Source organism: Rhea americana, unplaced genomic scaffold, assembly GCF_003343005.1.
Source record: "Rhea americana isolate MKP2758 unplaced genomic scaffold, rheAme1 scaffold_12, whole genome shotgun sequence".
NCBI lineage: Eukaryota > Metazoa > Chordata > Aves > Rheiformes > Rheidae > Rhea > Rhea americana.
In genome coordinates, this window is record NW_028185261.1 from 3,127,804 (window position 1) to 3,139,775 (window position 11,972).

Here is an 11,972-nt window from a genome sequence, read left to right on the forward strand (position 1 = left end):
AAAAAAAAAAAAAAAGGAAAATAAAGCTTCAATACTGGCTTAAATTTGATGGAACTGTGAGGGTAGCTATTCTTTTTCTATTAGTACCAAAGAGCAGAGTTCTGTAGATCAGGAAACTGTTAATCTAAAACTGTGGAATTGAATTCTGAGATGCATGCATGAGTATGGGTCATAGGATCAGGTCTTTTATGGCCTCTTCTGAGGCAACTTATAAAATGTGCCGTAACATGGCCTAAAATACGCAGGCAGAAGGGAAGCCAAAAATCACTTCCCTTCTCTGCTTTTATTATTTTAACACAATGTCATACAAAAGCTTAAGGCTGTAGGCTGTAGAGCCTATTTTAACAATACAGTCTTTCTATATGGAGAACAGATTTAATATATAAATTTCTGAAGATATGCTTGAAATTCAAGGAAACATTGTTCTCTTCTTTGAGATGTTCTCTGTTTTTTTATTATCAACTATGAGAATTTTTTTTAATCCAAAATAAATATTAATTTGCGAAGTCCATAACCCTGTGATACTGTCTTTGTTTTTCTTTTCTTTTCTTTTTAGTTCTTTTTGAAACTCTAAATTTAGAGTTCACTTTGGATTTTACTAAATCACTGGCTATATGCGTTGTTATTTTAAATAAGTGGTGTATAGAAATAGGTTGTATTAAGTCTACTCCTATTTAAATGCYGAGTGAAATATAATCAGCAGACAGTGTTAGATATTTAGGACATCGAGTATGAGTCAGGACACCTGGGTCTATGCTCAGATCAGCTGCTCWGCTCTAAACTAGATACTGCTTCTACTGATTGTGTCCAAATAGATGRCTAAGTATGCTTAATTCTTGAACCCAGTGTTTGAAATGAGTGTGCTAGTGGGCTTGCAGCAGAAGATTTCAGTGAGCTGGATTGACTCTGCAGCTCTATCAAACTCCACTTATACACTAGCTTGAAATAAATGGATATTTGCATTAAAATAACCAGCAGTGAAATATTTGTGGTGTTAATAAAAGTATGGGTCTGAGGCTTCAGCATTAGTACTCTCCAGACGCTAATGAAAGTGTGTTTATATCAGGTATTCTTTCCAGCTGTCTGGAAGCTGCACCACTGGAAATAGTACTTTGRCAGTGTTCATTTTTATTGTGTTTTGAAGGTCATCCTTACTGCCATATGGGCTAATAATTTCCCTGTTTAGATTTCCCTACTTTTAAAATAAAAGGTTCTGCGTCATGGCTTTATGCAGCAAAGTCAAACAGAAGGTGGCTCTCTGGCCCATATTTTTATTATTACATGTCCAATTCTGTATGTGCAGTACAAGTTTAATTTATATTCAGATACGATCTACAGCATAGATTTATCAGAATGACTTAGGTCAGGCAATAGCAATCTTTCCAGGGAGCTATGCTAACCATATTATTTTTTCCAAAATAGAGAATGAGCATGCTGGTAGAACCATAGTGGGATCTAGGACATGTTGCCAATAAACTGCTGATCTTTCCTCCATAGAAAGTATGAGCTCCAAGCATCTGCAGAGTTTCAGGCTCAATGAGGCAATTGTTGCCTTGAAACTGAGGTTTTCAGTTGCTGGCCCTGCTGCATGTCAAAACCTGCCTGTGTGCACTTTGGTACCCTCATGTGGCTGTCGCAGGTTTCAAGCTCATGTTTGGCAGGAGAGACTCATGAGCAGCTCCTTGTTCTGTTTATAACTACACAGTTATTTGTTATTCATGGAATTTTTAGCCCTTATAATTTCTTAAAGGAGAAGCCAGAACTTCAACACTACTCCTACTGAAATTTTCAAGCAAAATTAGTTGGGAAGCTAAGAAGGGACATGATTGTGTGGCTGAAAAGGTAAAGCATTCTGTCCCTGTGGTGAAGGAACCTGGTTTCTTGTCTTTATTCCTCACTGCTGTTTGACTTGGAGGTTAAGGATTAAATACAGTCTCAGTTCCCATGCCAGGGACATCTCTCATAGGCGCTCTCATGCGTGCTTTTAACTGTTCGCCTCTGGTCCTCTGCGCTGTCTGGTCTGTGAAGCTAGCATTCCTGGCTGCACAATGGCACAGCTTCAGGTAGGAGTCTTTTTTTTTTTTTTTTTTCCCTCATTCAGAGAAGCTCAGATGCTTCCTTGTGTGGTAAGAGATTAGTTTTGAATTCCCTCAGCCTGAGGACAGTGTAGGGTTCTGATTTCCGATTTCTTGGTAAGTTCTTCAGCCTGCAAAGTAAAGATGCCTCTCACCCCAAGCTGCACTTTRAAGCACAAAGCCATCTTTTGTTCAGTGAAAGAACAGCCAAAGGTGCCAACCTTCAAGGCAGGATTTCCTACATATGGATTCTGAGGTAGGGGTTAGGACCTCCTCCTGTTCTACATCTGAAAACTAAAATCAGAAGAAATGCAGTGGTAAAAATGACTGAACTGAGCATTTCCCATCTGCACCTGTGGAACCAAGGTAGCTCCTTGCTTGCCCCATGAATTCTCTGGGATAACCATTCTGTCTAGTTTTCCAGTTTTTTTCCTATATTACACTGTGAGTGTCAGAGCTTGCTTTAAAGTTGTGGACTCTGCCCTAGGGACACAATGCCGGGAAGTTCTGCACTGCAGTGCAGGCTTCTAGGTATCTAAGTCCTTGGACTTAGCCGATAACTTCTCATCTGGATCTACATTTAGAAAATAAAGCACTGTTCATAGTATATRCATGAAAAATACCACATTGATCCATTTGACTAATATTTGCTAGATTGGTACCTTTGCCTTGGTCTGTCACCCTGTTGATAGGGAAAGAAGAATTACTGTCTACATTTTTAACTGTACTTTGCTTTAGAAATAAAGCAGCTATTTAAGATGCTTTTTTTTGGTCATAAAATTAAAAAAATCAAACGCAAGTTTGTCAGTGGTTGTTAATATTTTACAAGTAGTACTCTAATATTTCCATCTAGACCAGTCATTTGCAGAGAATGTATGCCATTAGGTAGACAAACCAAACCCAACCTTGGGACAGTTTCGTAATATCTTCCTGCAGAGCAGACCAATAATACCCTGTATATTTTGACATTTATCCTGCCTGTAATAATAAATTCAGGCAAGTTTTTTGTTAGATATGAGATTGGAGTTTCAGGCAGGTTGTCGTTGGGCACATACTATATTCCTTCTAAACAAAAATTTCTGTTTTACAGAGCGCTGCAAATGTAAGCCTATAAAAGCTACCCAGAAGACCTATCTTCGGAACAATTACAACTATGGTAAGGACTGTGGCATGGCCAGATACCAGCTTTTTAAGGAGGAGATCAATATTTTGCTACAGTGAGGGAATTAAATATGTAGGTCTTGGAAAATTTTCAAATTTTCACAAAGGTAGGCTATGGACCCAGTTATTAACTGTTAACCCAGAAGGAAGATGTGGCCTGAAGCCTTGTTTCCAAAGTCMAAACTGAGAGTGTTTGTACAAGAATTAATAAAGATTAGCTTAATATTTTAATACAAGATTGTTTTCAGGATTCATGCACCTTTTTAGTGCGCAAAGTGATTTGACAAAAATGACATTATGGACTTCTATGCTTAAATTTCCTCTTTGATGTACAACTCAGGTATGATCTGCTTACAGAGGATATATATATTTTTTAAACTAATGTTCATGCTTGCATACTCACTGTGGATTATACCAGGTTCTTTCCTTTTCATGCTATTGAGGTCAGTAATGAACCTCTTGCAGTTGTGTTATGCTGTCAGTAGCTCTTGGGTAAACTGCATGATGTTCATGTTTTGCCTGTTATCCAAATTGCCCTAGTCTTTGGACATATCATCCATCCTATCTGCTGCTTTTATTCACAAACTTGTCTTAAGCAGATTAACCTGATGAAGTCCATAAATATGTATCACTTACAAGAGCTGAATAATTAGGCCCTTGAGATTRGGGCTTGTGGGGCCCAGTCTTGCTACCCATTACTCATGTGAATAGCCTTAGGTTCACTGAACATCCTTTAAAGACTACATCTAGACAGTAGTGATTACTTAATGTTCATTAAGATTGTGTTTACACAATTACTGCCAGATAAGTTTCTTTTAAAAATAAATCCTGTTAGAAGCTAATAAGAATTGTCTTCAGTCAGACATTGTTATTTTTAAGGTGGTGTTGAGATTGGGAAATCTTAATGGAATGACTGTTCTCTAGTGGCTACTGCCCCTGCATGTTGTAGAGAGTTGCTGAGCATGCTACTGATGATTGCTAACCTGGTTGTATTTTGTATTACTTTGTTTCCTCCTTTTCTTTCTTTTGAAACTAAAGAGCTTTCGAAAGGCATTTGAAAGAGCTCCAAACTAAAGTAAGATTTTGTGTTGATTTCTTAAGAGGTTTTAAGAGAGTGGATCATTTTGAATAAATTGTGTATGTTAAATGCATAATGTTTGTTTATTATTGGCAGTTGTATTTAAAGTGGCTGAAGTACATGCTGGTTGAATGTCTTTGTGGATAATGCATGAGAAGTCCCTTATTCTCTCCTCTTTTTCTTTTCTTTCCTTCCATATTACCTCTGTCACATAGGTTATAAGAAATTAGAAATCTATAGTTTTTCTTTTTTTCTTTTTCTTTTTTTTTTAATTTATATTAAATGGGAAGGCATTCTGTCGTCTGCAAACTGTGAAAGATGTGGCATTCTCTAGAGTACGACCTGGATTTGCTTTGCATTTGCATGTGGTATCAGTTCATTGCTCACCATGAGAGATCTGAAAAACTGTTGCCTTAAAAAGGCAACTTTCCCTCCTATGCAACTTAAGGCAAAAAGAAAGGATAAGGGAAGAAATGACTGGACAGGTCATTAGGTCAAGATCAGGAGCACTTAGAGTTCATAAAGAACAGAACAGATTGGTGCTGGGTCACTGGAGAAAGAATAAAAAAGGTAAGGGCCTGTCATCCAATAGGAATTGTGATACAATAAGTTTTTATGCATATTCACATTYTGTGAAAGGCTGAGAATGACAAATTATCTTTGGTCATCTGTACTGCAAGTAGTCAAGGAGGGAGCAGTTGTAGAATGAGTGAAAAGGAGGAAAGCATGCAAATAATGAACTAAATGTATAATAYGGCACACATTCTTCACAAAGGGTGAGGTGATAAAGCACAGAGTTGGGGGTGGGAAAATTGCTGAGTTCAGCTAAGCTTTTGGTAAATGATCACACAAAAGACTAATCTCTGAGGTCGCTAGGAATGGCTTGCGGGGTAACCCGTATTGTTTGCTGCAGTTAACTATGCTCTTTGTTACTTTTTCCCAGTCATTCGGGCTAAAGTGAAGGAGGTGAAGACTAAATGTCACGATGTCACTGCAGTAGTGGAAGTAAAGGAGATTCTAAAATCTTCTTTGGTGAACATCCCAAAGGACACTGTAAACCTTTACACAAACTCTGGTTGCCTATGTCCACCGCTCAGTGCCAATGAAGAATACATCATAATGGGCTATGAAGATGAGGAGCGCTCTAGGTAACGCTTTTCTCCTCACCCTTGAAGCATACTTGTTATTGATCTATTCCTCCACCSGTAGAATTATATTTCAGAGGTACCAGCCTCTGAAAACTAGGTGTGAATCTCTGTACAACTCCTTAATTGAATTTGACTGAATTGCTGAATGGCAGAGGGCTGTCTCTGTAAGCACAGAGTTCTTATTTTTGTTTGTATTGGCTCCTGCACCCTCTATATGCCTGTTACTAAAATAGCTGATTGTCTCCAATATATAGGTTACTCTTGGTAGAGGGCTCCATAGCTGAGAAATGGAAGGATCGTCTAGGTAAAAAAGTAAAGGTAAGAAAACGTCTTGCCAAAAGTAAAACGTTGCAAATATGAAACATTTACCCCACCTTTTCAAGAAAAAGGAAGAAAATACAGACAGGCCCTCATTCATTAGTATCAATGATTAAATGTTAACCTGGCATGTAGTTTGTTATATTACTCAGAAAAATATACTGAACAAAGTAAAGAGTGGAATTACCTCAAAAGTATACTAGTGTAAAAGTGATCAAGACTTCAGTCTTAAAAATTAAAAAACAGGAGTGTTTTAGCTCTGTAGGCAAACTGTGCATTCCACAGCACATGCTTACTTTTTCTCCRTTACTACCAGAATCTCAATAAAGGGTTTTACCAGTGTTGCCTAATCTAACATGAAATTGTATTTTTAGGTTTTAATATTCTTTAAATAGGTTTCTCTTACCTAATTGTGTGGGATTTGTGACTATTTTAGATTTTATCTTTCTGGCCTAGAGGAGGGACATACATGATAAGGAAGTCTCATGTATTACACCTAATAGAGAATTTGAAGCAGTGAGCTCAAACACAATACTTGAAAATATATTCTAATGTCTTATAATTTAATATTTCTCAAGTACTAGGAGGACTGGCTGGCTGTTTAAACTAGGCATCCACACAGTTCTGACCTGTTCACGCTTCTCTCTATATGCATCTAGATGCATAGCAGAATATCATTGATTTCAACGTTGTAAGGAATGCCATTTTTACAGAGAGCGTTCTTGTTTTGAAACAATTTCTCAAATGCGGATTTGACATAATGAATTAACCTGTACAAACCAGTCACTTCTACTGTTGGATATTTTCTTAAACAGCTTTAGCAGTAAGTAAATGGCAGAAAATACAGTTCTAATTACAAATATAAGTTTTTTTTTGTGCATATTTGTCACATCCACAGTAATTGCATGAGGGAAAAGATCTGAGGATCTTATTCCAAATTGTTGTTTGATTTGGCACAACTTCTCAAATCCAGTGCCACAGGTCAAATACCAATACAAAGTTGGCTTTGGCTGATTGGCTATTGGCTAATTTCTCCTTAGTTTCAGTTCTTTGGTGGCAGTATAGTTATTGTTTCTTTCTTGGCAACTTACTTATTTTCTCACTTATTTCAGAGCTGGTGTTGCCTTCTGTCAGGTATTAGTTTCAGTTTAATTCAGATGTTGTTCTATCAGGCATTGACTCTGTATGCAGAATATTCTTGTGATAGCATGTGCTGCAGAATGCATAGTTTGCCTCATTCTACCTCAGTAGTAAAGAGCTCCGTGGGTATAGAAAGACCTAAACTCTTTACTCCTATTTCATTTTTATTTTGTTTATTTTTTTTCTTAAATCCTGTGATGCTTGATATCTTTTTGCTATCCTGTCAGCTCTTGTAGCTATTGATATGTATCAGGTTTGGATTGATTTTAAAGTCTTGCAGTAGAGACTAGCTGCTCTGTATTTCAAAAGCATTTGTATCACTATATAAATGACTGCTGATACAGTAGTGGTACTTTCATCAGGAGACTAGTGATATAAATTAAAGTGTAGGGCAAGAATTCAGTAATAACAAGTTTGTGACATTGATGACTATTGATAATTTCAGACCATGTTCTCTTTGTGATGTGAGATTCACTACAAGAATGGCCAAATAGATATATAGCACTTGGCATACAAATATTAGTATGTGTTTCTTGCAGTTCCATGATAGTTGTCACTGTCCTCATTTTAATTGTCAGTGTAGCTAACAGTCTTAACAAAAATACAGTAATCAAAGAGATRTGAAAACTTTCCCTATCCACTTCCCAGATGCCCTGCTCCAGCCAATGGGATGCCCTGTACTGTTTGCTTCCTAGATAGTATGAAGTTTCATTTCTTCAGAAATCCTTTCAACTAAATATAGCTTTAATTATGTTCCTCTACCTCTTGGCCCTCAACAGAGGGATAGATATTTTGATGGAAAGAGAAATAACTGAAATTKAGTGGCTTTGTGCTGCTGTTCAGAAGCCTATGAGAAGGCTGTCCAAAGTCGGAGCAGCTTCTTGAGGGCACTGCTATCCCCAGAGCTTTACTAGACTGAGAGTCCCCAAACTGGCCTAAATTTACATCTGTTCTTCCTTTTTGTTCTCATATTCTTCATATATCCCACTCTATCCTTTCCTTTGTCCCATACCACCCACCCACCTCTAGCTTGGTGCCTTGTGCCTTGGAGGGCATATGGCCTCAGACCCACTGCCAAAGGAGGTGCTATTAGAAACCATACTAGGTTGCTACTTGCTTCTCGGGCAATCTTCTTTTCCAAAAGCATTACCATATGTACTAGCTGTGCATTTATTCTGTTTTTTTATACTGATGTTGCTATTACCTGGAAAAAGTATTTTCTGCAGCTTTTATTCCACAGTGTGTGTTGCAGTAAATGCAAAGAATACCAGTTATAAGATAAACAAGCAATGAAGGGTTCAATTCCCTCTGCTTCTTTTGAATCCTTTTGAATTATATAGCACCTTCACAAAATTATATGAGCAACTGTCCAAAGTACTCTAAAGCCAGATCTTTGAAATATGCCTCAAAACCTGCTTCTACAAGGTACTGAGCTACTGTTATCTTCCAGTGATTTCCTTTGTATCCTCAGCACCTTGCTTGAAAAGATCAGTAACTTCTTGCAGAAATGGTGACAGAACTGAGCACAACTTCAGTTACAGTTTTGTTACTGCTTGAATCAATGCCTATGTCTGATTACACCGTGATACAAAGTACTGACCAACTCTATTCCTTAAATTCAATGACTATCTTTTTCATCCTGTTTCCCCTCCCTCCTCCAAAAAATCAACAGGTGGATCTATTTACATTTTGTTATTTAGAAGGTGAGACACTTTCCTGCTGAAGTCATTATGTCCTTTTATCAGCCCATTCATTTACATAATTCCTTGAGTTTGCTGTGTTGAAGGGCAATATAAGGTAAACAACTGTTACCTCTCTCTCCCTTCCAGAATTCTACAAGAAGTTCTCAGTTAAGTATCAAAAAGAACCTGAGGATTCTGGTTTTGAAAGTAAATTATGCTTCTAAATAAGTGCTTGAGCTGTATGGTGTAGGGAGGCAAACTGCAGGAGTTCKTTATCCTTGCAAGATGAAGATATAAGCTATTAGTCTAGTTTGTTTTTCCACAGTTCTTTTTCACTACTAAGGCTGGAAGAAAACTAGGCCAGGAAATCATTTCTCTTTTTCTGTTTAAAGAAACTTACTTAACTCATATTCCACTGTTTGGTTCCTCTCTGAGGCTAATGTGGTGGAAATGGTGATTATTCTCAACCAGTGCTGTTTTAGACTTTTGCAGGTGCAAGTGGAGGTATTCTGCTGTTTTTCCTATCTAATGTAGGGAGAAGTAGTTGGCTAGATGGTAAAATCACCTGGGTCAGTAGTATGATTTCCCGGACTTGAATGATGCTGTAATGTTGAATTGTAACTGCTAGGAGGGAAAGCAGAAATTAAATCCAGGTGGGGGAAAAAAAATATATTTTTTTTCTCTCAAATATTCTTTACTTGAGCATAGTCTGGCAGTGTTCTTTTATTACGGTTTATTGAGGTTCTTTGCTAAATCTATTTTACAAAAGATAGAAAGAGTATCTGTAATGGGGCATTTCTGAAGTGAATGGTTTGTAAACACATGCTATAGTATTAAATAATATTTATTTATTCTTTGGTCATCTATTTATAATTTCTTTGCACTTCAATATACAGCGCTGGGATCAGAAACTCCGCCACCTTGGAAAGGGAAAAGGAGAACCTGGACAAAGTGATTCAGCTCAGAAGTCTGGCAAAACCAGCAATTCACGACAAGCACGTAATTAGATGTGAAATGCTGTGTGTCAAAATTCAAGGGACTGTATAACAAGACTTGCATTGTTGGAGCAGCAAAGGAGAAATTGCACTATTGCACGTTATATTCTATTGTTTACTACAAAATAATRTTTTAGCTTATATTAGTTTTATTCTTCTTGGTGTCTGCCTTTTTTTCCTGGATCTGTGCAAGCTCTGGAAATACATACATATATATATATATATTTTTTTTTTTTTCTGCTGGAAAACTGCCTTTATGAGATTGGGAAAGATTAGGTCATGCTGAAGTTACCATTTTATCTCATGAATCTTTTTATGGAGAAGATTCTGATGTAAGCAGGAATGAGATCTATCAAAGACTGATTTAAAATCATGATTTACACAGACTCTCTTGTGACCAAGCCTGTGATGAGAAAGACTGGAACTCTGCAGAAAATCATAGCAGGAGAAGTGGAGGTTGTTGGATTTTTTTTTTTACACACACACACACACACACACACACACACACACATATATAAAATATATGCATATATTTGTGTGTATGTGTAAATTTTTATTCTGAAATACAGCTACCATATATGTGTGTACACACACACATTTAGAGGCACATGATATGTCTAGAAAATGAATGGAGAAGAAAATTGTTTGAAGAAAATTGTTTGCAGGTTTCCTCACAGAAAAATGGCAAGACAAAGTTTTACTAGTAGAAAACCACAGTTTGGATGTTTAGTGCTGTTTATGTAGTTACTTTTTTTTATTTGGTCATTGGTAGAATTTCTTGTTCACAAAAGTACTAATTAGCATTGAGGAAAGAAATTATGTTGAGGTCTGTTTTACTCAGTACAATTTTGTTAAATTTGTAAGTAATTTTGTAACTTGTGTAAACCAAAGTCTAACTTCAAATATTTACTGTGGCAAACACAGTATGCTTATACACAAGACTTGAATATTGAACATGTTGGGAATACTTGGGAAACATTGCATTGTTCTTTACCTTGGAACATAATTTACAATATATTTTTTTCTCTCTTATAAAGGCAGGTTTTTTCYCCTTTTCTTTCATTTCTCTGCTGAGTTGTAAAGGTAGACTGACTTACCAGGCCTGCTTCTCAGTACAGGTCTGCACTTTATCATTTTGATTTTGTGGTGTTACTATTAAATCTGTGCCTACATAAGCAGCAGTGTTCAATGCTCAGTAAAATATGTCCAATAAAAGAATTGTCAACACAAATCTTATCTGACTTTTGAATCAATGTCACTTTATTATATTACTGTTCAAAATATAAACTAGAAACCCTTCATTTTTTTGTGCTTTCATAAAGTTCTTTGCAGACAATGCCAGTATTTGAAATTAGCACTCTGTTCTTTTCCCGTTTTTTTTGTCTCTCTTGCTTAAAAAGAATTTTAAATGATTTAAATAAAATAACAAGCCTCTCATTTATAGTATATAGTAAAGAAACCACTCTACTTAAGATGTAAATAGCTTTTGCATTTTCAGCTGAAAGTATTGTCATGCAGTTAAGTGCATTATGGCTGCCTTTTGTTAAGAAAACAATTTTGCAGTTTTTAGATAGTTTAAAATTATCATAATAGTAAAGTAAACAAACATTTTGGGATATTTATAATGATGTTATTTTAACATGTCTATTAATAACTAGAGGTTTCAGGGCAAGATTTTAATTGTGCTGGATACTAAACAAGTTGAAACACAGGCCGGTTTCCTGAAAAGCTCAAAATCTCATTTGTGTTTTTTATTTTGAAAAAGTAAAGGGATAATTTAGGGAACTGAGTGATTCTGAAGATTAGCAGTGGAATATTAAGCCTCTTGGTATTTCAGTGTTTGCTCAGGATACTATGCAGACTGGCTCTGAAGCTGTAGAAGCTTTTCAAAAGAAAAGCTGATTTGGGGGTAAAGAATTAAAACAATAAGAATCATTTAAACTAAAAACTTGATCACATTTGAAAATGTTGCTATGATGCATCTTGGGCATTGTAGTTTAATGCTTTCTTTTTCATCTATTCTATCATCTGGTTCCTGTTTTTCCAGCCGTGCTATCAGTGAGCAACCCTCTGGCTCTGGTGCATTACAATAGATATGTCAGGATGAACAGCGTCACTGAAGCAGAAAATGGAGACCAGGGGCTAGTAAGCTGCAAGTCCTATGAGACCCATTATAACATTATTAATAAAGTTTAATTATTTGGCTTTGTACTTTTCAGTTTTTAAAAATATATGTGAACAGTAGGCAGCTAATGTAAGGAGAAGAAACTATTGCACAAAAAGCTAAGAAAACCAAGCTTCTGAGTAGTCTTGTTTACTACTATCCTATCCCCATCCTCAGAGCTTTCTGAAGAAGGCTGTGTAGTTTGTGCTTT

General features: G+C 36.5%; 1 protein-coding gene across 1 annotated transcript in view; it reads left to right on the forward strand.

The window, feature by feature from the left end:
- The window catches only part of FRZB (frizzled related protein), a 26,078-nt gene extending 15,250 nt beyond the window's left edge, over positions 1 to 10,828 (forward strand). Inside the window, exons 3-6 of the mRNA XM_085321923.1 lie at positions 3,166 to 3,231; positions 5,258 to 5,462; positions 5,717 to 5,780; positions 9,499 to 10,828. Coding sequence (XP_085178049.1) covers positions 3,166 to 3,231; positions 5,258 to 5,462; positions 5,717 to 5,780; positions 9,499 to 9,609 — 446 coding nt within the window. The 3' untranslated portion in view covers positions 9,610 to 10,828. The remainder of the gene's footprint in view (positions 1 to 3,165; positions 3,232 to 5,257; positions 5,463 to 5,716; positions 5,781 to 9,498) is intronic.
- Positions 10,829 to 11,972: the final 1,144 nt, after the last annotated feature.